General features: G+C 42.0%; 1 protein-coding gene across 1 annotated transcript; it reads left to right on the top strand.

The window, feature by feature from the left end:
* The first annotated feature begins 573 nt into the window (after positions 1 to 573).
* Positions 574 to 25,792, top strand: lin52 (lin-52 DREAM MuvB core complex component). The gene is made up of 6 exons (XM_036542900.1): positions 574 to 602; positions 1,583 to 1,657; positions 1,794 to 1,831; positions 1,970 to 2,036; positions 2,644 to 2,727; positions 25,487 to 25,792. The coding sequence occupies exons 1-6, from the start codon at positions 584 to 586 to the stop codon at positions 25,540 to 25,542; spliced, it is 339 nt and encodes a 112-aa protein (XP_036398793.1). The 5' UTR covers positions 574 to 583; the 3' UTR covers positions 25,543 to 25,792.
* Positions 25,793 to 26,463: the final 671 nt, after the last annotated feature.

The raw sequence follows: 26,463 nt of genomic DNA, 5'->3' as shown, positions 1-26,463 counted from the left end.
ATCGAAATAGGTGAAGCCCCACGTCTTCTCTTGATCGTGTTTGTCAGTTAAAAAAGAGATGCACATTATTTCCCCTTCCAGCTGAGTTATGGTTGCCATTTAATTAACCATAGAATTAAAGATCTGTGATGTGAAGTACTTCCAGTGAGTAACATATGGTTTAACACTCACAGGGACAGAATTTTCAGTGTTTAGTATGAGTCTGACGTGTAGCATGGAGAATTATTGACTGCCTTTGCTCCAGCCTTGATGCTGATTTAAATTATTGTTTATTCATTTGGTATGTTGTCTTATATGGCGCAATTTAGAAGTCCTTCATGACAAGAGGCACAAAAGCACATCCAGTCAGTAATGATGCATCATGTAACGGACAGTCACAAGCATACCGGCGTTTGACATCCAAATGATGACCTTAAAACAATTTTGGTCTATAAAAACCGAAATTTGTTCTGAAATGAAGTTAACATGCTACCATGATACTGGGCGCTGTTGCTCTTACCATACGTGCACAGATGATGTGCAGCCAATCCTGAAGCAGTACCTGCCTATTGGCCGCGGAAGATCACGTGCTATTGTTGTTAAGATGGCGTCTCCGAGTGGAGGTAAATTCTAATTCCTGTATTTATTGTGTGTTCTAGTTAACTGGATATACTTTTGTAGAAAACCCGCGTGTTTGAAAGACACAAATTTTAAAGTATTGCTTACATTTTCACGTAAGGTTTTAAGACGACAGTTGTTTGTGTTTGACATATATAGCTAGTTACCCCTACTGTCACTGAACGACGTTTTGTCTAGCTGACGTTTTTGCTGAAGCTCTGTTTATTTGCTAGCTACCGATAGCCAGTTGCAAATAGTGGAGGCATCTAGCTAACGAGCTAGCTAGCTACAGCTAGTACTGTGGCATGATAGCCACAGTACTAGGCAGCTAAATAGCTATGAGTTTCACTGAAGAGCCTTGAATGGCTGCTGGCTAGGTAGAAACTTAAGAGGTTAGCAGCTTTAGAAGCCGCTTCAACCAAAAAAAAATTCGCTGTAGAGCTAGTTAGTTAGTAGCAGGGCGCCGTGGCCACAGAGCACTTATTATGGCCCGCCAGCGAGGAAACCTCAAGTGGAAAAGTAACGTTTTCTTGTTTGTTTGTTCTTGCTAACTTTAATTAATTTCTCACCAAAAGCAACTATTTATTTAGCTAGTGTGTAGTATTTTAAATAACTATAGTTAGCTAAATAGCTTGCCACTAAGCAGCTGTCATCTAGGTCATTTTTAGTTAGCCTATATCTTGTTGGCTGAAGTGGACACAGTTACGGTTGCTGGCTAGCCAGCCAGTTACATTATTAGTTAGCTAGCAAGATTATGAGGATTCCTAATTTAATTCAGAACCAAAAAATGATGGTTTATTGCATTTATGTTTACAATATTATGTCCTTCACGCTGAAGCATTATATCAGTGGAGGAAAAAACCCCGCGATTGTTTGATGACCTGGTGTCTCTAGCAATATGAGACTACTACACTGTCAGTCTAATCATGCATGGCAGTGGTATGGGTTGAAATGCTGAATGAATCGCGTTGTGTTGTTTTGATAGGTGACGATTTTGAAACGTCTCTGCTGAGCTTCGAGAAGCTAGACAGAGCATCGCCTGATCTATGGCCTGAGCAATGTAAGTCGTGTCCTCTCCTCAGGGTACATAATGAGCAGTTAGGTACCGCATCCTTAGGTATAATTCTTAGATTGGGTTGTCTCCATTTTTCCTTCAATTCTGACCGTCTGGTTGACGTGTACATTGTCTTTCACAGTGCCAGGAGTTGCAGAATTTGCGGCCTCTTTTAAAAGTGTGAGTGCTACACTGACATGTTTCCCATAAATATTATATAGTCTCACTAAAATACGTCAGTTTATTAAAGTTTTGATTTTGAACAAAACAAAGCAAGACTGGTTATCAGGTCATGTGATTCTTGCGTTGATTTTGCAGCCAATCACAAATTCTCCACCTAAGTGGATGGCTGAACTGGAAAATGATGACATTGAAATGTTAAAAGGTAAGCGAGCCCCTGTTTCGTGCTGTACACATTGAATTAAATGACTGCACGGCACATAGTGAGTTTATGCTCATGTTGAACCGCACGTTTTTGTAACACGTGTCCCGTTATGCCCACAATAAAATTTATTTTATTAATTACATATCATATGGTGAAAACTTTGCAATGAGGCAAAGTTTTTTCTTGAACATTTTTTCATACTATGTACGTAAATCTTACATAAATATGTTTCTAGTTAAGATAAAAAAAGATTAAAACACACAACGTAACATTCTCAGTTTAAGATTTTACAGTATTCTGAAATCTTAGATTTTGATATTTTATGGGGGAGGTCTTTGCAAGAAGAGTGGCGTCAGCTTTTTGGAAGTGTGCCTAATGTGTCATGCAGCTGTGTGTAGCTGTTTAGTCTTAAAGTCAAGGGAAACAACAAGTCATTTCAGATGTATGCTTCTGTAAATTGCAGTGTTAGTTAATGCTGAGAGTTGTGAATGTGTGCTTTGGTTTCGGAGAGTCAGGTGTCATGGATGAAAAAGGCAAACAGCAAGGTGCTCTTAATTTTTCTGGAGATGCAAGCAGTCCATAATTTGGACTCTTTTGTGATTTTTAGAACTTGGGAGCTTGACCACAGCCAACCTGATGGAGAAAGTGAAAGGACTTCAGAATCTGGCCTACCAGCTTGGATTGGAGGAGTGTAAGTTCCTTAGCATGTTCCTCATGCCTACTGACCTGAAAAATCTACATGTAATATACTGCACTTCAAAAGGCACCAAGCATTATTCCATTGGAAAATGAAACCAAAGGACAGTATTTGGATGGCTGCAATAAATACTTAAATTTGCCTTGTAAGAAGCACTAAGCGTGTACTGCTTACTTGGCGAGCATTTGGGTCATCCACTTTTTCTAGGGGGGTTCATTTTTCAAATGCTTATTGATGTTTTCCAAAAAACACATTTACATACACATGTTAAACAATGCTTGTGAAGGATGTTTTTCTGTGACTGGTCTTAGGTTTACTGCACAGTACATCTTAGCATAGTGTTAACACATTTTTTGCAAACACCATTGAAAAGACTGCTGACCAATGTTTCTGTAGATTTTGGCAGTGTTGTTGGCACAAACTGTAATGAACAGATTTTTCAGTAAATTTTGAATTCATAATATTTGTATTTTGCTTGGAGTTGTTTAAATGGATTGTAATCTTTGAAGGTGTAGTAGCTGTTTGATTGAGCATATGGGCTTTAATGCTGTTTAATCAGATTAGAGGGAAGAGTTAAACAACATAGTGTCAAAGCTCACTTTTTCCTGCGGTATGTTGGCTGCCATTCCTTTAATTGCCTCTGAGTGGTGCTGTTAGCCTTATGGCCAACAGCACAGTAATTCTGTCACTTGATGTTAAGATTTCAATTACAGTCCATTCTAATGTTGCTACCGAGCCTTTTTCTTATTCTCTCCAGTCAGTCCAAATTAAAATGCAAGACCTTATTGTAACCTTGGCTGACCCTTGTTCCACCCCTTGACAAAATTGCGAGAAGGAATAAGAGTGGTTGAGCACATTTTTAGGGATAAATTGCTCGAATTTACGAGGATTAAATGGGTTTGTTTGAGGTTAGCATTTACTTGTGAGCATGTTGCTGTATATGAACAGCAGAATACTTTCAAATTGAACAAGCATTCCATAACTAGGCAGAGAGATATTGTCCCATAATTGCTGGCATACTAAATGCATTGTTGTTCTCTGACAGTGTGAGTGGATTTTGTGTCTTGTTTTTGCAAATTAGTTTTCACATTTAAGTGCATTACAGTGTTGTCATAATTTGTACTGAAATGGTGTACACTGTTTTCATAAACATTTAGAACTTTCGTGACATTAAATGGTCCCTAACTATAATTTTATAGCATCTAAATTCCTCAAATCTCAATATGGCAGGGATTTGAAATCCGGTTTGACTAATATTTCAGCTTTCTAGCATCTATAGTTCTAATCCAGAGAGTATGGATTAGAGCGCCATAAGTGCTTCAATTTTTCAGAAGAAAAAGATGGGTACTTAACCTCCTATGAACAAAGAGAACCAGGCACAAAGGCGGGAGCAAATAGCCATTAAGGGGAATTGGTGCCGACTATAATACGCTTCTTAGATAATTCACTTGCTGCTGGCTGCAAAGTTGTAATCTGAAAAAAACCTAGCTGTTAAATCAGAATGCTTTTAATGCTCCACACATTTTATGCACACTGGTAATTTCATTTTTTTTCTTGTGATGGGAGAAAGTTTAATATGAGTAAAATCCTCCTGAAAGTTAAATTGATTTAAGCTGTTTCAGTAAAATCAATTTACGTGCCGCTTGGATTTACGAGTGGGGGAAAAAAAATTGCCGTTGGGTTTCGCCGCTGTGCCCTTTGTCTGAGAAACAAAAAAATCCAAAGTTTTGGGCGGGATGCGATGCAGACGGCTCTTGTGTCTGCGTCTCCAGTGTGTCGGTGTAAACACACAGGAGCCGGGGGACTTTGTTTGATGCGAGTGGAGCGTGAGCGTGTTGATGGCGCGGGGTTGGGGGGGCGTTTGGGGGGGGGGGGTGAGCTCGCTGCAGATTTGTAAAATTCCATCAAGATGGGATGATTAAACCGGGCTTGTTCTGGGAAGGATTATGCCAAACATGATTTGTCACGGCTTTGCTCTACCAGGGAATTGGGAATCCAACGACGGTTTAATAGCAACTCCTTAACTGTTTGAGCAGTTGCGAAAGGCGTGTTTCCCACATCCGTGACTTGCCATGTCACCTCTTGGTGGAAATTCACAGGCCCAAATTGACTTGTGGTGTAATGCAAAAAGGATCAAGGCCTGGGTCACACAAGCACTGGCCTGTGAGGACAAGCTGGAGGTGTAGACCTGTGTAAGTGGCATCTGTGTGGGAATTCAATAAATTAGTGGCAATGTGGGTAATCCCCCTTTTATGGGTGTATTCACATATCAGGGTTCAGTCTTCCGGATAACCTAAATAAGCTAGTATGATGTCTTTGCTAATCATTTCAGAACTCTGGTGTTCATAGAAATGAGCTGACTGTCCATGACTTCACAGAACTTGAACTGGAGAGTGAATGCATTGGGGGTTATTCTCTTAAGTACTAAAGCACTTTAGTCAAGCACTGAAGACACTGCCTCATCGATCTGGACTAGTTAAGTTTTCCAGTTTAATTGCCCCCATGTTGTGACTGTAACAAATGCAAGCTTCCAGAAGCATTTACCACCTGTTAGATGAATCCATCCAGACTTTAGAAGCACACTTTTACATGCAATTTCACTGCACCCTGTTTTTGAAGGAATTACAAACTCATTTTTAGCAGTGGTTAGTGGGTGTGTACCAAAAAAGGACTCTTGAACATCACTGTAAGTGTTGAATGTGAGTATGAAGTCGCATATAAATACCCTCCAAATATATGTATAAGTATGTGAAATCCAAGCCACTGCTAGACATCTTTGTGTGTTTGTGTGTTTTTGTGTGTGTATGTGTGAGAGAGAGTTAGTGAGTGTGTGTGTGGCTTTTATTGCTTGTGGATAGTGCAGATCTGTGGCTACTGGTTTACATAAGTCTCTTTACATCAGGGATTACATTTCCATAAGAGCCAGCAGAGGATAAGCCATGTGATATGGCAAAGGGACCACCTCCTCTTTGCAGAAGTTCCCATAGAGTGTTGTGGCATGCGAGCGTATAGACGGAGAGTGAACTGCTCAGGGGGGAGGTGCACATGATGTAGGTGCCCTCTTCCTGCTGTGATGTCATCCAGGAAAGGAAAGGCCGTCCAGGAGCAGGGCAGAGTGCTGTGCAGGGCCCGATCCTGCAGCCCCGGCCAGGGTCACGAGCATCATCCTGCTACAGCTACACACCCACCCTGGAGCTCAGCAGAGCGCTAACACAGGTTCAGACCCCAGTACAAATCCTCTGCTATAAAACTAGAACATCATCGGTGTCAAAATAAGTCATCCAAAATAGTGAAATAGTTTTAGACTATGGTCTCCAAAGTGTTGGCTGGGGTGCACTAGAGGGGTGTGAGAGGTTTTATGGGGGGACGTGAAATACCTGTTAAAAACACATTCAGCCGCTCCTTAGACATTCAGGCCCATCAGTCTAAACACCGCACTGGCTAGAGTACATGCTGTTATTTTGACATATTTAAATAAATTCCAGTTTTTAATTTATGTTTGGTTGCATCTTATTAAGGTCTGGGTTGCAGAAATCTATTCATGCGTTAAGCAGGTCACTGGCTTGGGAGGTTTGGGATCCCTGAGTTAAGATATCAAGATATTTCACAGTATGTTTGATATTTTTGAAATACCCTCTTTGCCAAAGATCAGGCGTGCATCTTATTATGCATTTTTAAAAGTAAATCATGCATTGAAGCATCTACTTTGGTGTAAGGGGTTTTCATCACCCAGTGAAAGGCAGCGGGGAATTCTGGTGCTTAAGCTCCAGCAGCCCGAATGCTGGCGTTGATCAAAAATGACAAGAGCGCTCGCTTTGCCACCGTGTCCTGCACCTCCAGAGGGTCTTCCACTATTATTAGTCCACACAGAGGCATAGAGCAACGTTTAATGGCTCCTCTTTAATGTGCCGGAGTTTAATTTTCTCCTTCTCCCGGCTGTCTGGGGAGGACCTGTAAATCTTGGCTACTTTTTCATCACGGCCAGCGTTCTTTACGGCCCTTAAATGAGACAGGGGAGCGGGGCAGGGCGGGGCCAGGATTTACTGCCCCCCTCAAACGCGTGGCCCATCAAACACTTGAGCTGCTTAATGAGCAGAGCCCCATCAGGAGGAAAAGGCGCTCGCAGGGGGGGCGGGTCAGCGCTCTCTCCTGGGGACACGGCCTCTTCCCCGGGCTCTCTGGATGCTTGGAATCCGGGGGCGTCCTCTAGGGGGTGCTGTGCCATTATTGGCAGCTGAGTGGTAAAGTGATTAGGGGACTGGACTGGTAAGAGTCCCATCCTCGGTGGGGCACAGCTGCTGTACCTGTGAGAGAGCTAGTAAGTGTCCATAAAGATACATGGAGAGAAAATCTAACCTATGAAAGTCAGTCTTGATGAGGATGTCTGCTAGCATGTTTAAAACCGGTCTGAACCTTTTGTAGAATAACTGATGTGTGTTTCCTGGTCTTGAAGTATGTACCCTCTCTGTCAAAGAACCTGTCAATGTTGGGACCTTTGACATGTTGCGGTTTATAAGTCTATGCTGATTCTGTAGTCAGTTTTTCCTTTCACTTCCAGAAGGACCAGGGTGTGGACTCATGCCTTGTTCCTGTTCACTCTATTGGACTATTGCTCCATAGCTCCACTGGGTCTTGGTCTGTCTCGGGGGGGAAAAAAGGCTGCTCCCTATTACACTCTCTTGAGATGGAGTTAGTTCTGGGAAGACAATGAATCTCAGCCTTTTCTCCAACTCATCTCTTAAAAAATGCTTCAAGTCAACTGACTAATATCCTCCTGCATCATTTGTTGTGTAACATTAACTAGTCAGTTTGTTGTTTCACTTTTTTATTTCACTTTTCATGTTTTTCCATTTCCCTTTACTTTTAGCTAGGTAGCAAGCGCATGGAAAAGACCCCAGCGTTAATTAAACAAACGTTACAGTTGTTCCTCACACACCACTAATAGCATCTTCAACAATTTCAATATTTACTTTTAAAAATTATTTTTGTTTGCAGGAGATTGCATTATTTACCTGTAATCGCGCCAGGCTATTTTCTCCTCCATTGGCTCCGTAAACACACCTGCTTCTGCCAAACAGAATAACTATGCCCCGTATGCACCGACTGTTAAGTAGCCAGCTGTGTGGCTGGCCTCAAGTGTAGGCATGTTCAAATACACCTGGACACAGAAGAAGAAACAAGCCTTCAAGGAACATAAATCACAAAACACATGGAGAACAGGCATTCCATGTACATTTCTCTCTGTGAATGTGGTTTTGCCATTCAGGGTATTAAAATCACCATTTTGTAATTATATTGATTTCTGTGATTACTGCAGCCATCTGCAGTTCAGTCCTAATTGACTCAACAGTTTGACATGCCAATTATGTAACATCACTAATTGAATAACCGCCTCTGGAATTGAATATTGCTTCTGGTGAAATCTTGCTGAAATGGTGCAGCGTGTATCTCTGTGTCTTTGTAATCAGATAGTACACAGTAACATCAAAGTGATATCTGCTCCTTGCCCTTGTTTTAACACCTTAATCCGAAAGTGACACTACTCAGGCCATGCTGTTAAAAACGGCATGTGACTTCATCAGACTGACATTTAATATGAGCGGTGTCTGTGATCTGAACTGCGTATCTGTGATGACGTGAGAAGGATGTGAAGAGTTTTCAAAGACGCTTCTCCAAACGTTTATCGCGGTGTAACTGCGAACGCAAGTTTCAAAGCGCGCAGAAACGTGTGGTTCCCACCTGCTCTGCCCCCACGTGCAGAGGGACAAAGGCACTGCGTCTTTGATTTAGAGACGTGCCGCGTGGTGCTCTGCCCTTGGTCAGGGGTGCAGTTGTGACAACAGCGCGGGTGGGGTGGATGATGACATGGTGACAGCATTAAAAAGGAGGGGGGGAGGGTGTTGGGGTGGGGTGCAAAGCCGCGTTCTCTGGAGTCCCCCCCCCCCCCCTCAGCTGCGCCGCTGCGCATCCCTGCGGTCCCCAGGGGCCGGACGCGTGCCTCTCCTCCAGGCCCCATCTGCTCCTCCCCGCCCCACCCCGTGATGAATGTCCCCGGCACGGGGCCCAGGGTCCCGCGAGACCCCGGGGGGGGGGGGGCAGCGGGACTGATAAGTGCTGTTATTGAAGGTAACTGAGCAGAGAGTGCTCCTCGGGGACAGGCCCGAGGCCCGTGCCGCTCACACACACTTGTTGTGGGCTCCACGCTCCGGGCCCTGTTGCTTATTAAGTCAGCGCTCTCCTCTTCTCTGCTGTTTGCCTGATTTGTGCCCAGGCAGCTCCAACAGGGGCTATGATGAACCTGTGCTTATTAGCCACATTTTCTAGATGTAGTGCCCACATTCGCACCGGCCACTGCGTGAAAGAAGCAGGGTCATACTGTTTGTGCCATGTCCAGGCTGATTACATATGACATTATTTTAGCACTTGAAATAATTGCAGGAGTAATGAGGGCACTTCGCTGGTTGAATACCACAGTGGCAGGCTGCTGTTGTACCTTTATCTCTGTGTGCTTTCTTTAACTTTTGTTATTGTTATGGTCTACAATTCTCATGCCTGTAATTGTGTACTGTAAATTGAAGATTTATCTTTAGTTGCTGTTCAGACAAAGAGCAGATGTGTTAGTATATAATGTTTCCAACTCTACGTGTATCAGAGACATACTGGAGCAGCAAAGTCTTAATCGAAATGAATTGTGTGTATGTGATGAATGTTGTGAGTAGACCTAAGGAAATCCAGTCTAATTGTATCATTATTAGTAGTTGTGTTTTAAAAAAGGTCAAATACAGTTTCAGAGAAACGTACGTCCAGGAACATATTAAGCTTCCTAAATATTGCAGTAAATTTTCTGTTTTAGGGGTTTGGTGTTCACTGCAGTGTGTCAGAGTGTGTGCATGGGCTGTGATGCATGTATTCAGTATGAGGCTGAGCGCACCATCATTATTGCTTGTGATTAGTAGAGGTTCACCCAGCCCCCTCAGGCCCACCACACCTGGGGCTCCACCCCTAACCAGGGCCGGGGTTGACCCCCCTCCCCCCCTCCACTGTCTCCATCTGCCTCCACCTGGAGGTAAGCCTGAAGGTCAGCGCTGACAGCTCCTAATGGCCCACCAGTCACCGCGGCCGTGTCACCAGCCCTCTCCCCAGGATCAATTCCCGCCTTATTAAGAGCGCCGCGCAGCTGAATATGATTGCATTCACGCCGCCCTGCCCCGACAGTGCGCCGGCGTCGATCCATCACGGGGGCCGCAGCCTGCGGGAGCGGCGGTTATGAAGTGCTGCTCCTGACAGGCGCGGAATGAGCGAGAGGGGACCCCTCCTCTCCCCCGCGCTCCCGACGGCCCCGCGCCGCAGACAGATAGGCGCATCAGATATTTCCCTCTTCAGACGCCATTAGCAGGGGCATAATGGAAAACCAAAAGGGTGATTGGAGGGGGGTTGTTTTCGTTTGGGTGGAGCTATCAGCTTTGGGGGCTTCCTTTTTTTTTTCCCGATTGCTGGATTCATATGGAAATATTTGATAAAAATACTTCCACATTGTTTCATGCTCAGGTTAAATAGAGTCAGTTCATTCTTTTTCTTGAGCTTCCAGGCAGGTTTACTTGAATAAAATGGAGACATGACAGATCACCCAGTGTTGACTGCCCTCTCTACATTCAAGAAATCAAGTGGGGGTTTTTTGTTGCCTTGTAGAAACTATAAAACTATGTAATTCAGATTTATAAATCTCTGAAAAAGGTATGGTATGTATCATTATCAATGATATGTACCATTAAATGTGTGTTTTTAACTGAAGCTTGAAATCCATTTTCTCAAAGTCTTAGTAAATAAGTATTTGAAGAAGAACCCAGAAATAGTGCTTAGTTGGGCATACAGCAATCAAGCATATAACCAGCTTTTATTCTACACAAGGCTGCTCAGTGAATCCAGCAAAATTCTTGTCCTGGGGTTAACTTTCCAAACACAAAAGGTCTTCATGGTAGTGTAATGCTTTAAGGAAGATGTACTCAAGCGAGTTCTGTGCAAAAGTCTAAGGTTTGTTTTCACATGAGAGAGAGTTCTTGATGTGGTGAATCCTACTGTTTCTGGTTTTAAAAAATTGTATTGGTATTAATTGGTATCTTCCAGTCAGCAGATTCTGTTGAGTTAAATAAAATGAACACTCAGGTGACCTGTAGGCTTAAGGGAGTGGAAATTGATTGTCAACAGGGAAACCAGATAGCTGATTAGGAGCTGTTCCATCCCATGCCTCTTCAACAGGATGGGCTTCAGGGAGGGGGGGGGGGTGGTGGAGGGGGCAACTTTCACACACTGCTGTCTTTGTCCTGCCGGTTGCCTTTGTGAGCAGATCTGAAATGACACCTCATTTGCATAAATAAATTAGGAATTCATAGGATTTTCTTTCCCAGCTAATCGTAGCGCCCATGTAAAGCCTTCCTCGGTGTTTTAATGAATGAATTTTGACTGATTGCCTATTAATAAGGACGCCGCTGGAACAGGGTTGGGCAGTGGTGGAGGAGGGGGGTTTGCGAGCATGAGTGCATGCGTGTGTGTGTGTGCGTGTTTGTGTCCGCCTGTGCGCTCTCATTTGCCTGCGTACATGGGTGCATATGTGAGTGTGTGTGGATGCAGGCGGCCAGGCTAGAATGGGGGTGGGTGGGAGGAGTATTTGAGGAGGAGCGGAGCCTCTGGGCTAGGATATAAAGAGGAACCAGTGGCCCCTTGGGAAATCATTACCCGTGTCCGCATCTTAAATATCCCTGTGAAGTATCAATAAGTGGGTAATTGAATTTTGAACACAAACACGAGCGTCAGGTGTGTGTGTGTGCGTGTGTGTGTGTGTGTGCATGTGCGTGTGTGTGTGTGCGTGTAGGGGGTGGTCGGTCCAGGAGTGAATCTGCTGTTTTGGGGAGGGAAGGGGGGGGGGGGGTGTCATCCTCTCTGCGCCCCCCTGGTCCCCAAGGACGGGGGCAGAGAGAATGGATGTTAAATCCATTAAATAAAGATTACACACAGTAATAGCTCAGCGTGGCGGTTTAAGGGGAGCAACAGGGGTAGGATTACAGTCTGTTTGAGCTTAATGAAACTGCATTAGGGCAGTCAAGAAAAAAAAGGCTACTCCAGTTAGACTAGGTGGTCATCTGCCTCCAGAGCCAGAATGGATCCATCTTGATTTTGGTTTGAGGCAACAGGCCAGGGAACAGCCTCAGTTGTTCTATACTCGTGTTTTCAGGAATGAAGTTAATTTGTGAAAAGTTTGACCGTTCTGTACATTACTGTTAAAGCGTAATGGCTTTGTAAAAAAAATGAACAGGAAAAAAATTACATCTGTTTTCTGCCATATCATATTTTTTGTTCATTTTAATCAGGAGTATAGATAAATGTGGAAGACACCGTTTATAGAACATACAAATTAAAAGCGGTTGACCCAAAATGGCTGCAGCAGCCCGTGGAAGTATTTTTCTCATTACACTGCTAAGCTGTGCAATACAATAATGTTTTCAGATAATCCAGTGTTGGGGTACCTGGTGAGCAGCAATCATCCTCAGGCACAGTCAGAGAGACAGAGAGGATTCACCCCTCAGAGCTCCAGCTGAGAGGGGCTTGGGTGGGACAGAGGTGTGGACGCTGCAGTGATCCTGTCCTGCTGGACTGCTCTGCCATCTGCATGCATCTGGAGGTGGAGGAGGCATAGCCATGCTCAGAATGTTCCAGCTTGAGTCCACCCTGGACCTTCGGAAGTATAAATTATTTTCATATCTCACTTTCCCAACAGCGCTTGCTTTTACAAGGCATGTTACTGGAAAGCGAAATCCTGTTTTCCCACAGACGTGGTGTAATAAGCCGGGGTTACATTCCTGAACACAGGCTGAAATTGAATTTTTGACGAAAAACATTTGCTAAATACGGGATCAATCCAGATCTTCATAAGATATTAATATGGTATGAATATTTGTATATTGTGATACCTAAACATATAAAGCACGGTATGAATACTAAGTATTGTGCCACGCAGTGTTTGTCGGTTCCTGGTTCCTGAATGTTAGGACTCAGATGGCACTCTCTAGACCCGTTTTTCTCACAGTGCAAGTGAGAACTCACAGAAATGATAAAATAAATGACTCCTCTTCAGCTCACACTTCTTGAGTTCAGTAAGTGAAAACAAGAAACTAGAAAGCAAACTTCTCTCCTCGGGCGCTCTCGCTGTTCCATTCCGTTCGCTGCTTGAGCCGTAACCCATACTGTGACAAGGCTCACTAGAACACGGCAAAGAGTTCGTTCACGGATCACTGTTTTTTAAAGTTTCTCTGTTTCTCCAGTGAGACCGGAAAGCTGCCAAGTCTGTGTTGCCTGTGCAGTCGCTTGACACTTACCTTCCTCCAACAGTCTGGCCTTATTGTTCAAAACTGCTATTACAGTGGTGCTCGGTATTGTGAGTGATTTCAGTGTTTTCAGCTGACATTATCTGACAGTTGTTTTGCTAAGAAGCTTATGGATTTAGTCTTACTGACCTCTTCCTACTACTCAATGTGGAAAAATCATTGCTGATGTGGTCTTCCTTTTAGCCACCATTATTAATGGGGTCTTTTGCTTAAAAAATGGCTACAAAGCACAAGGTTCATCCTAACCCCAGTGACTGTGCAAAACTGTGTGGCGTTTGATTAATAGATGTACCTTATATCTGGATTTTGTGTCATAAAACACGTGTGGGATGCATGTAGACTGTGGTGAAGCTGGCACTGTTTTGTCCTAAAGGAACTCTGTCCCATAGTTATTTACATCAAAAAGAAAATGACATTTAGCAAGCAAGAATACATACCAGCAACAGAGCAAAATGTGAAAAATGGCAAAACAGCTAAATGTGTTGGACATATTCACTGAACTTGAATCCTGAATGTGTGTTTCACAGTTGGGTGGCCAGTAGAATTAAAATGAAATGGACTTTCCGCATGCTGGAGACAGCAATAACTTTGTAATTTTGGATTGTTCCAGAAGCAAAGTAATATAATCTGGTGTAGGTACTGTTTGTTATCATTCAGAATGGTTTGAAGGCATTATCCATAATTTTGTTTTCATTGCTTTTGCTTTTTTAATGCAGTAAGGCAGCCAGAATGTTCTCCAAGAAATGTCTTGTATTTGATACCAGGGCAGATAAATTAGGTCATGAGATATAATAGCACTATACGTGTTAATGAACACATTACATCTTATTTTGCAGTGGCTTCAATAGGGCTTGATGCTTACTTTGTTGTGTGGTTGCCAGGCTGGGTAACCAGTCATCAGTTTTTGGTTGTCCAAATGGACAATATGGTTGCTGTGATTTAACATTATATATTTTGACCCTCCATATACTGCAACAGTAAAATGCTAACAAGAAAACACTCACCTGAATTTCCTTTAACTAGATGGTCAAGTTCAGCTGTAAGTTATATTTTTATTGCAATATAAGTGTGTCCAGACTTTGGGTTCTTCTCTTTGGGCACACTCTAGAAGTTAAAAATAATAATATCCAATTGCCATGAGACTTTTTCAGGGAAAGAAAATCAGAGGCGTGTAAATTTCTCTTCTATCTCTTATTTGCAATTTAATTAAGGTCACAAGGTGGCCATTTTTTATAACATTTAAAATGGGATGCTGTATATTTAGGTTTAGTTGTCTTAAATGTCTTAGCTATCAGCCTACATGAGTAAAAGAATACAAAATAATGTGTGAAATACTGAGCTGAAAGTAGTAGCTTGTGTGAGCCCTGCATAAAGCCAGTAGGATAGCAGGTAGCAGAGCACTTTCGGCGGTGCCATTGCTCCCTGAGACTTGGTGAGCTCACATCATTGCATATGGAGCTAAGAGCAGATTGCCTTTAGCACAACTGGTGATCAAAGCAGTAATCCACGGAGGAGTGTACACTATTGCACTTATTGGCACAAAGGTGATGTTGCCACTAGGTACACGATGAAGCCGAGTACTGTCGGCATGACCAAGCTCCAATAATTACAATAAAACACACCTTCAGATGTATTATTCCTTTTTTTAAAAGATGGATAGTTCTGACCTTGCAGTTGTTTTGGTCAACTGGTATTCCAGCTGTTCTGTTATTCACAATAACAGTTGTGTTGCAAAGTGATTACGCAATTTTCAGCATTTTAATCCATGATCTATAAAAAGCCGTCATTCACGGAGGTGCGAAGTAACGCAGGCTGTTGTAGTTAGCTAAGCTGCAGCTGAAATAGAACAATTCTACCTAATTATCATCACAGTTAGTTATTTCACTAACTGCATTTAGCATTCAAGAAATATATGGGAATTAACTTAAAAGGCTTTGTGTAGCTACTGGCCATTACAGGGATATGTGAGCCAATTAATCACTTAAGGTGGCCTGAGGTTTGTCTGGGCAGTGGGCAGTGGGTGTGCAACTGTGATTCTGCATTTCTGCAGCATAGCTTTAGCACAGTCTGCTTGTTTAGGTCTGCTAATGTGCCTCTGTTAGCTAGGAATGTCAGTTATTGTTTGTCATTTATAAATGTCAGTGAAGACATCTTGTTAAAGAAGAGGGGTCATTTATAGTTTAAAATTACCTAACCCTGCAAATGCTTTCTGTTGCTGGGTTACAAACCAGAGAGATCATGTCAGGTAGTGGCTGCATGAGACAGAGCTCCCTTCAGACTGGAAGCCATCCTGGAAAGGCTGCAGCAACATGGCTAGGACCTGGACTCATATTTTAGAAACTGTACCTTTAATGTTAGTGTGCAAATCAATTTGTGTAAAAATGACAAATAACCTGTATGTAACCTAGCTGTGCCATTAGCTAGCAGCTGTTGACAATGTAGGTGTGTCGCGATGACCCAACAAGACGATCAGAGTGAATTGCAAGCAATCATTATCTGACTAGCTCACTGCTTTGCTTTGTTGACATATCCAGTCTTTACAAATTCTTTATACTCGGCTTAGTTGAAGACAGAAAGAAACTAACACAGTATTATTCTAATGAAATAGATTTGAAAACCTACACTTAGGTATACATAAGAAATTAAATGTGTAGCTGGCAAGGATCATTTGTTCCCTTGATAACAACATTAAGAACTATGAGGTCAGTGGAGTCAGGTTTCGTTGAAATGTGTACATGAGTGAAGAGTGGTAGCTAGGCTACTGTTGGATTTTCTTCTAATTTTAAAAGTAAACGAACCAGACCAAAAGCGCGCTTGGAGAAAAAGCTTTATTTGGTGATGGAATCTGGCAGCATCTCTGCCTACGAAGCTTTAACTCAGAGAACTGTTACCGATCGGCCTTTTATACCATGAAACAAATGGCAACAAACAATAGGTTTACACTGTTGCAACATCAACCTATGTTCCCAATGCAAAGCGGGATCCTTTGATGCTGACCGCGTCTTTGTGTGGTGATGGTTGCCAATTGCCCACTCCCGGTTGTATGCTAGACTTGATGGCTGCTGCCTGCCTTAATCAATTGCTCTTGGCCCCAACTGTAACATGGCGCCAAGAGGTGTGGAGCTTCCTTTGTAACTATGATAATAAGGCCATCAGGTTAACAGTTCTCTGATTCTGAACCACGTCTGGTCAGAAGTTAGAAGTACTATAATCGTACACTGGATGGATAAGAGGAGATACACTACTATTGCCATGATTTCTGCAAGGGTGAGAGATGATAGGATGTTGTAATGGTGGGCCACCATTGCAAGGAAATGGGAGGGGAAAGCATTCTATTTAGAGGAAAACATTTTTTACATTTTTAACAGATTTTTTTGGTTGCCAAAATGGGCATCCAGGCAATAGAAAATGGCTCACAAAACCTCTTAATCAGGCAGTTGGGCAGCCATTGATGTCAAGCCCTGTTCAATGAGAATAGTCAAGCAGCTAATTTCAGAATTGTTCAAACAAATGCAACACAGAGCAACTCGAATAGGAGTCTGACTCTAGACTGGGAACCTAGACTGAGAATAGAACAGAATCTTCCATCTCAAATATGAATCATTGAGTTTTAGATTTTCTGTTGAATTTACTCAACGTTCTGTATGTGTTCTTTTTCCATGATCTGATGTGCAAACAACAGCTCCACACTGACTCTGGCTGTCGAGCAGACATGCTGGTCGTGGTCATAGAGTATTCCATCTATATTAGGCACAAGCTAAATCTCAATAAAAAATACATGGACCACAGAATCCATTACATGTCATTCAGTATGGATGGCGGCAGTAACAAGTTGCTGATTAACTAAGTACAGAATTAGTAATTGACCTTTCTAATCAACTAAACAAATCTCTGGCTCCTGCTAATCAGTATTGATTTCTTTTGGCCTCAGAGAATGTGGCTCTGTGTGTGTGTGTGTGCGCGTGTGTGTGTGTGTGTTTGCACGCGTGCTTGCGTTTCTGTGTGTCCTTGTGTGTCTGTGTGTGTGTTCAAGAGGTCAGGACGAGGATGGAACCTCGTCTTTTATCGCACTTTTCAATCTGACTCTCACAATGCAAATCATTTTACTTTCATAGCGGCAGGAAATTGAGGATAAATTGAAAACTAATTAATGACCGGAGCAGAAGGGCGATTGCTGGTGGGGATCTCAGGGGAGCGGGTAGAGCAGGGCAGCACTTCCTCATTGTCTGGACCAGGGGAGGGGGAGCAGCTGGGAAAGAGGTTCCTCCTGTCAGCCCCCCCCCCCCGAAACCAGCAGCCTGTTTAACGAGCAGTTAGCAAAGAAATCGGACAGATACACCCGGGATTAGGGAATGGATGGTTCAATAGCAATCGACCAAAGGCTAGAGGCCACTGTGAATCCCTGCTCGGATTGGTGAGGTTGTGTTAGGCTTCATACACACACACACTTTTAAAATGGGTCATACTCACTATTTCATGTCTGTTTGCTTTGTAACACATTTCCATCCACACCACACATCGGACACGGGTTAAATTTCTCCAGAAGTTTCACAAAATAACATTTAGCCTCACCCTTAGTAAGGTTCTGTACATTTTCCCATGTATCAGGTTTTTCTGCAATGCACCCACTCTGTGACTGACCACTGTACAAAATTCAGATGAGCTAACGTCATGCTTTGGAAACGCGTGAGATCATACAGCTCTTGCAGATACCACTGTGTGGTGAATATGGTATTACTTAAGATGGACAGTGTTTTAATACAGAGCTATGACTGCAGTTAAAAGTGTCCAAGATGAAATTTGTGCATATTGAGCCTCAGTGCGATTTCCCCTATCTATGTGTCCCTTCCCGATGGAGGAACTTTGCTGCACACACTGCGTGATGGAAGCGAATGGGTGTATGAGTGACACTCGTGACCAACGCTTGTTATTTGTACTGAGCACATCTCAGAGGGTATCTTGTAAATCCTGAAAAGGTGTTTAACTCATGCTCCATGGTTTATAGCAGGTATGTAATTATATTGCTTTAATGTCCATTCCAGCTGTATTTTTTTTGTAAGAGAAATGTTTGTCTTGTTTTTTTTTTTCCTTTTTAATTAATGCTGGGTGCATTAATGTCCATATAGTCTAATGTATTTCATAAATCATTTAGAGACAACGTAGTGTGAGGCACTGAACAATCATAATAAATCCATGTCTTAAAGTGAACTTTTCCTCATAATTAAAATATTCCACAATCTAACACCCTCGTCGAATGCGCGATGCAGCCCTGCTGAAAGCAGACTGGTCTCAGCTTGCCTTACATGACATTGTGGAAGTGCTACTTCTTCATTACACAGTAGGTTTTATTCACGGCAAAAATGTTTTACTCCATTCATCAGCTGAGGTAGTTTGTGGATTTAGTGAAGTTTCCTTGCTGTTTCAATCCAAGTAACAGACAGAATGTAATTTAGCTAGCAAGCTAACTTTTTGCCATTTTTAGACACATTTTTAGACAGGAAATAAACACATTGTCACCTTATGTGAATTGTCAGCTAAATCTGAGGATTTTTAATATCTCAAGGAATTTTAATAATGCCTTTTATACCATGCATAAAATTCTCTGTGTTAAAAATAATAAAAAAAGATTAAAAATAGATAGGACATTGAACTGCCATTGGCTTTTTTAAAAGAATGCTGGAAAAGAATTGGTTTCAAAGCTGCTGGGAGAGCAAAATCATACACTATACCCAAAGCAAATAAATCTCACCAGTGATGAACCTAAAGGAAATAGTAACCATCATTATGATATAGAGTTGACTGCTGAAAGAGTTTTTAGACTATTAAAAGAAAAAAAAAATAGAAATATTAATACGCATTTCTGTGTCTGATCATATTTATTTGTTACATAGTAAATGCAGAGAGCAAATTTTAAAAATAAATTGTTCTAAATGATCCCTACATCTGAGGTCATTTAGTAATTGAAGGTAACTTATAATGTAGTTGTCACAATTCTTTTTTTGTTAATTTCATAATGTTAAACACATTTAGAAAACTACATGTTTTTGTAAATTCCTACTCAGTTGATAATTGGTGTACCAAAATTGCTACGCAAACCAAAAATAGTTATTTCCCTTCCTCATTGAAGTCATGCACGGAAGCAGTGAAAGAGTGAGTTAAATTTGTTACTTAAAGTTCTGGATGATAGATTGATCCCGGGCCAAAGAAATCCTGCCATAAATTCAGACAGCGGTATCTTTTATTTATTCACTCAATAAAAGACGCTGTATATCTTAATATCCCCATGCTACTTTTTCTAAAACATGTTTCCCCCCTGCAGCACTCCCCCTTTCTCCAAAAGTCATAATGAGCACTTTGAAAAGTAAATAAAGTTGAAGTAGCTCCTCGTTCGGCAGCTGTAATTCCTCCTAATATGAAAATGATATCTCGGCGGCAATAATTACGGGTCACCCTAATTCATTTCATCCCACATGATTCTGATGGTTTCATTCCTTTTAAGGTCCGACTGGGCTGTCCAGGGCTCTGATTATTCCGTTAAGCGTTATTCGAATAGACAGTGCGGAGCGAGATTAATCAATCTGAATCCAATTAGCATCATGTTTAACCTGATGATGGACACCTCAAGGTGAAGCGGCCTGGGTGCTGTGGCGACATTATCATTCCACGCAGGGCGGCTCATCTAAATTACAAACCTGTTTGCTTTTTCATTAGCTGTGCCAGGAGGAGACGGGTAACCCTTTCAGAGCAGGACCACAAGCAGGTTTCATCTTACCTCTCCGGTTGCTAGACCTTTGAATTCAATACAGACAGAGGGTCTGAATGCAGTTGTATAGACATTTGTGTGTGTTTGTGTTTGTTTTTGTGTTTGTGTGTGTGTGTGTGTGTGTGTGTGTGTAAGAACACAGGTATCATTTGAATTTGTTTGCGTCATCATTAAAATGTTCTCACAGTGATACACCTATACGTGTACTAAGCCTATACAGAAAACTCCTGAATAGTAAGTACATAGTAAGGCACACAGTGCATGTACAAACAAAGGACCAGAACTGTGCATAAGGCATATGGTGGTTCAGAATCTTTCAAATGTTCAGGGTTGTCTGCATCGAGATAACAGTTGTCAAACACCTAAACCTGGTCCTTGGGGCACATTGTTGTCCCCATTTATGGTTTTTGTTTCAGCTAATCTTTCAGTTACGTTTATTCTTGAAACTGGATTCATTTATCTGTTCATTTAAATAGAAATTGTACTTTGAAGCCTCTACTTTGGATCAGTTTTTTGTGAAAGAAATGTTCTGTTTGGGCTATGCTTGTGCTAACTATGAGAGAGTTGTTTATTCAGCAAGTCTTGTTAATATCTATCCTTTGAACAAATTTGAAGCAGCCGTCTTGGTTTGATTAATTTTCAATTACTTGTTTTCAAATATCAGGCCCCATTAAACGACTAATTACTCTTAAATAAAGTTGAATGTGTGTCCATTAATTATTCACAGGGCTCAAATGAATAGATTTATGTTACAGAAACACCATAACTGTTAGAACAAACTTATTTCCAACGGCTAATATCTGTAACGAAAAGCTAATCTGCCAATACTCTTTAATAAATGTCAAATCCAGATTAGTATTCACTGAAAAGCTGACTAAATATCAGTTATCGAATTTGGATCTCAGATGGGGGGAAAAAAGCAACGTACATAATTGGTACCGTAGTATGCATATTTGAGAAACACTAGTCTGTTATCGTGAAAAGACTTACACAAAATGTTAAACCTTGACTGAGTTATTTATCTCTCAAACATAAAATCCTCATCAAAAACACACACAGGCATTCTGTGTAAAATAGCATGGAGATTTATCTGTATAAGAAGCTGGCAAACTGTCAAAACGGTTTTTGCCTCTGCTCAATTTAAAAGCAGTGCTCTTCTGATGGTAATAACTCAGATGCGTTTTCAGGGGCTGTGTGCTTTCATCAAAGTAAATGAATGCCTTGAGGCTGAGCAGTTGGTGTCCAGTATCGTTCTCACAGAAAGAGATTCTCAGAATGATCTCCCAGTGTACATCAACAACATTTTAAATAGTGCTTGAACATGTTTATGGACATGATTCACTGTTTTTGTCAGTCCCAGGTAAGTAAAAGCAATTTACCCAATAGAAATGCTTAATAATGAAATACCTTATATAACTGTGCAGTTGTACTGTCTGTGATTTCATCAGAATTCTTTCATGAAGTCAGTGTCATCAGATTTCTGAGAACAGCAGAAAGTGTCTTCCCTTGGAATGCTGTGGTCACAATCTTCTCTTTCGCTCGCTCCATTTTCTTTTTCCTCTCATATACATACACACACTGTGTTTAAAAAGGAATTTCCTCTTTCTGTAATGATGGTGACATAATAGATAATCTTGTCTCTTACTTTCTTATTTGGCGTGTTAGCACTACGAGCCGAGGTGTGGAACTCCATCTAATCGGTGGCACACTGTGAATGCATTTCATCTCAAACCTGGCTGGCTATGCAGCGGGGGGGGGGGGGGGGGGGGGGGCTTTTTGTGGATTCGATGAGGTTTTTTTGTTGTTGTTGTTTTTTATCTTGAGCACTTTGAATCTGCTCAAGAGGTGAGATCTTGATCCTGTTATTATTGTGAACAAAGAGCAATTACTGTACCTGATGAATGAATTTTCTCCAGGGTCACCGCCACTCCAAGCGGAATGGGATTGAGGTTATTATTGTCAATCAGCACAACTGTGCTGACAGTTGATGGTGGGGGAGAAAAGTTGCAGAGGGCTTTCAGTGGCCAGGCTGGTGCATTTGTTGGTTGGGCTGGCACACTTCCAAGATGCTTGTACACAATGTTTTTGTGATCCCAAAGAGCTGTTCCCTTTATCTGTCACACAACACAGCCTGCGCATTAGGGACAAAGAGCTCAACAGGTCAGCACCCCCCAGTGCTGGCTAAATGGTATAGCTCCCTGGGTCGCATTAAACAATGCACAGTAAAAGAGAGGGCTACCACTAGTGTTGAGTGAAACACCGTCTTACTGGAAGTAGGTCTAAAATGAGAGGTGTGCTTCTCTCACACGCATGCAGTTATTCTCTCTCACCAGCATGATTCTCATTCAGCCATCGTTGCACGTGTCTGGTGACATCCGGCCACTTGTGCATAGACTGCTTGTTAACCAGTCTGTCCCTTATTTCCCCGATCAAAGGAGACCTTGAATGTTACATCTTAGCAGGTGAAACACCCGCTGCTTTTGACTGCTTGGTGGTTGTGCATACATTGTGATCAGGTGGGCTCTCGGGTCTGGTGCACAGCTGACATAGTAGGGGATTCAAGATCAGGGTGACACTCCCCGTGTTGCTGTTTTTGCCTGGACTCCACCTTTGCCGTCTTTTGCACACACACGTGCACACACACACACACACACACACACACACACACACACACACACACACACACACACACACACACACACACACATATATTCACATGCACCCCAGGCTGCCTCCAGACAAGTTGATATGTGCTCTGTCACTTTGGAAGCAGCGGGCTGCGTGTGATGTTGTTTTGTGAGTCAAAAATGAACAGATGTTTGTATAAATTACCTCCCTGTCTGACGTCTCGCAAATTAAATACGCGCTTTGCATTAATAAACAATTCCAATTGGTTGTAGAGGGTGGGGAGAGGATTCAGAGAGGCTATTTGAGTTATTAATCCAAGGTTGAAACAGCAGCTTTGAGACAATGCAGATGAAGACGCTTTGGGTCGAAAGGCAAGTAGGTAAGAAGCTAGAGCAGGGCCTCTGAAGGAATCTAGATGGGCCCAATGCCTAAATGAGCATCCATCTCAATTGACTTTTGTGTGAACATCAGTAATAAACTCTGCTTTTGAACCAAAATATGAATACTACATGAAAACCTTTAATTCATTTTTGGGGATCAGAGGGTTGCATTTTTCAAGTCACTTCTAACAGCAGGCTTTGCTTAAACAGTGGAGTATACAGATGTGATCTCATTTCAGTAAAGATGCAGGCGTATTACAATACATTACGTTATTGTCATTTCACAGACGCTGTGACCCAGAGCAGCTTACAAAGTGCATCTAATATAGTGGCACGAGCAGTTGCTCAAACAGAACACTACTAGCCACATGTGAGCAAGCATCAGAGCCAAACACAGTGCTATGATGGCGAGTGCATGCCTAGATCAGCATGAAAGTGCATGGCATAGCTCAACAATAACCCTACCCTGGGAGAAAATAAACAAACGGGGTTTTAAAAATGTGCAGTCCGCAGTTCATCCGCTTTATGACTTTAACAATAGAGGATGCATTTCCCACAGCATTTAGCATTCTCCCACAGCTGAAATAATTAAATTAGCCACCATTAATTGCATTAATTGGGGCTTTTTTTTTTGCACCAATCCTTACACGCACTGGCAGAATATAGTTGTCATAGCCAGTAGCACAGAGAAGTACGTCAGATCATTCCAGTCTGGCCTGAGGGTGATGAGTGCACATACCGCTATGTCCAAGCGATTGTTCTACCATTATAAGTAGACAGTGCACCATAAACCTCATATTCCAGCCTCGGCGCAGGGGCTGTGTCTGGGGGCTGGTGCAGCTCGTAGCTGTAAATAAAAAATGAAACCAACAGTAATAAAAGCAAATAGTTTGCACGTGGGAAGGAAAATACATTTAAAAAGCCGAAAGCCTAATCCTGGAGGATGAGCATGTGTGTAAATGGACTAATCCATTTCTGTTCGCTCCAGCCTGCTGCATTAAAGGCTCTAATGGGACCCAGTGGCTGAGCACAGCCCTCATACTGCCCTTACCTCTGTAACTCTGTAGATGTACACATGAGGCTTTTGTACTGAGCCAGCCTACCACTGCATCCTCTAGATGCACGTACAGTACAATTGCACTGCTCAAACCAATGTGGAGATCCCTGTACATCTAAAGGCTGTAGTGTGTCCAAAGCAAGGGGGAGCTTTGTTCTGGCTGTTTGCCCAGCAGATACCCTGCTCCAGGACGAATTTCACAACTCCCATTTGAGCCATCTGAAACAGTTTATGTTCAGCACCTCACTCAAGGGTACCATAGCGCATCTGGCATTCAGTGTTACAGTCCACTGGTTACCAGCCAACAACTGCATGAACCGAACAAACTGGAAATTGTCTACCCAATTAATCTCGACAAAGATCAATTCCGGTGGAGAATATATCCATAAGGTGTGGACTTTATTATCATTTTCTAATTATATTTGTCATACCACAGCTAATAGTATTCAGATATCAAGTGCTCAGTGTGCCATTCTAGTGGCTTGACATTCTAAAGCTTGTGGGTGTGCAGGCTTCCCTCTGTCCTGTGGGGGTGTAACAGTAGCCCATTATTTGTGTTGCTGTTTGCTGGGATTAGCCAGCACAGGAGCGCAGCCTGCTGTTGGAACAGGGAGCCATTGGAAGCCCTGCTTGCCACACACTCTCTCTCTGCCTCGTCCAGAAGCAGGCCTGGCCTTGGCAGCTTGGCCCCTGTTACACGGATCTCCACACTGAGCCCATCTGTCACGCTGCCTTTGATTTACAGCAGCCCGAGCTGAGGGCACTGTGGGCAGTGCTCATGCTGTTGAAATTCCTGTGGTTACCTGTAGTTATGTATTCCTTGAAATTTGTGTGTGGATGCAAGTCAATTCCTCACTTGACCTCAACTCTGGAGTTGTCTCAACTGTGTGAAACGGTCTGCACAATGGTTGTGGAAGATAACGTTTTGACTTCCTTCAGCTAGACCTAGTTTTATATCTGTCTTCCTAGTTTTAACTAACCAAAGCCAATGTTTCAGATTGTTGGGTGTGTTAAATATCAACATTCAATGTGAAGTTACGAAAAAAAAAACTTATACATAGCGCTCAAGCTCATTGTATTTATAATATGTTGCAACAGTGGTAGTTACGACATTAAGAAGCTATATATAGTTTAGAGAAATGGTCTGCTCACTGGAAATCCAGAAGCACACCTTTTCATTGAAGTGACCAGTCAAATGTGATTGGTAGACTGATGTGAAAGGTGTGTAGCCATGGTTTTGTTTGTCCATGGAGCGTTCCAAGAAGACTATCCTCTGAAATAAAGCACACTGTCGTGAGTCCTATACACTCACTAAAATTGCAATGCAACAGCACTAAATACATATAAATACAAATAAATGTAGTCTTTTAATGATACCAACTTTACAAAGCTGACTGCTTCCATGTTTGACTTTTTTATTGTATTTTGCTGGTTGTGGAAGGGACATTTAGCCTGCAATGTCCCTCATGCCTTATGTAGCCTGATTAACGTAAGAAATGGGTCAATACGCTATTTTTACACTGACAGCATCCTTTTTGTCTTTCAGCAAGGGAAATGACAAGAGGAAAATTCCTGAATATCCTGGAGAAACCCAAAAAATGAAGAGGCAGGTGTACATTTCATTGGATGGATTTAAGGAATACTCAACGAAGAATTCACACCAACTACACATTAACTTACTCAAGATACATCTGAGACATACTTGTATATATGTACACAGTATCGCACAACCACCACCAAGGAGCCCAGAAACCTTTTTGTATTAAAGAAATGTTATACTGGGAACTGCTCACTGTAGAATTCTTTATTGTAGGACAAAAGGGCTAAAATAATTCTTAACCAGAATCGTACATCTTTGTAGTGCAAAACTAATTTCTCTATTGTATGGTGGCTTAGAATAGTTCAATTGCAGTTGTTTTCCTGATAGATTATAAATCCCTATATGCTTTGAAAAAAGCATATATCGTGTATTTATTTTTAAGCCTAATTTACCATGTTGAGTTTTTCTCAAATGAAATTCTGTAATAAACTGTTTATAATCAAAAACCCATGAGTTGATGTATTTTCAGTCACAATCTACTCTGTTCTCTTCCCATACAGTATTACTATAAGGACCAATCAAACACTATCAAAATAATCCTGCTGCCAAACTTCTAAATTTGAGTTTTTAATTTAAGGTTATATCGTAACAGAGTAGTAATTAGTCATTTCTAAATGTTTGAGTGTACATTCCAGTAAACAGCTGAAGCCGCGATGACTTATATAGACACTGGATGAATCATTTTGAGTGCAAACAAATGTTACAGTATCGGCTTTGATGACAGTTTCTGGGGGATACAAGCTATTAATTAGGGCAATAACCTCATGCCTGTTCTATACTATAGATGCCCTCTTTAAAAGTTGGTCTTTAGGTCTGATAATGTAAGGAGCCCTGACATAACAGGCCCCCCCTACCCTTCACCCCCCAACCCCTCTGTATGGGGAATTTTTTCATTTAATGAGACTTGGAAACAGAGGCTCTAC

The sequence above is a fragment of the Megalops cyprinoides genome, chromosome 12, assembly GCF_013368585.1.
Source record: "Megalops cyprinoides isolate fMegCyp1 chromosome 12, fMegCyp1.pri, whole genome shotgun sequence".
Lineage (NCBI taxonomy): Eukaryota > Metazoa > Chordata > Actinopteri > Elopiformes > Megalopidae > Megalops > Megalops cyprinoides.
The sequence above is the reverse complement of the archived record's forward strand: the minus strand, read 5'-3'. Positions and strand labels throughout refer to the sequence as shown.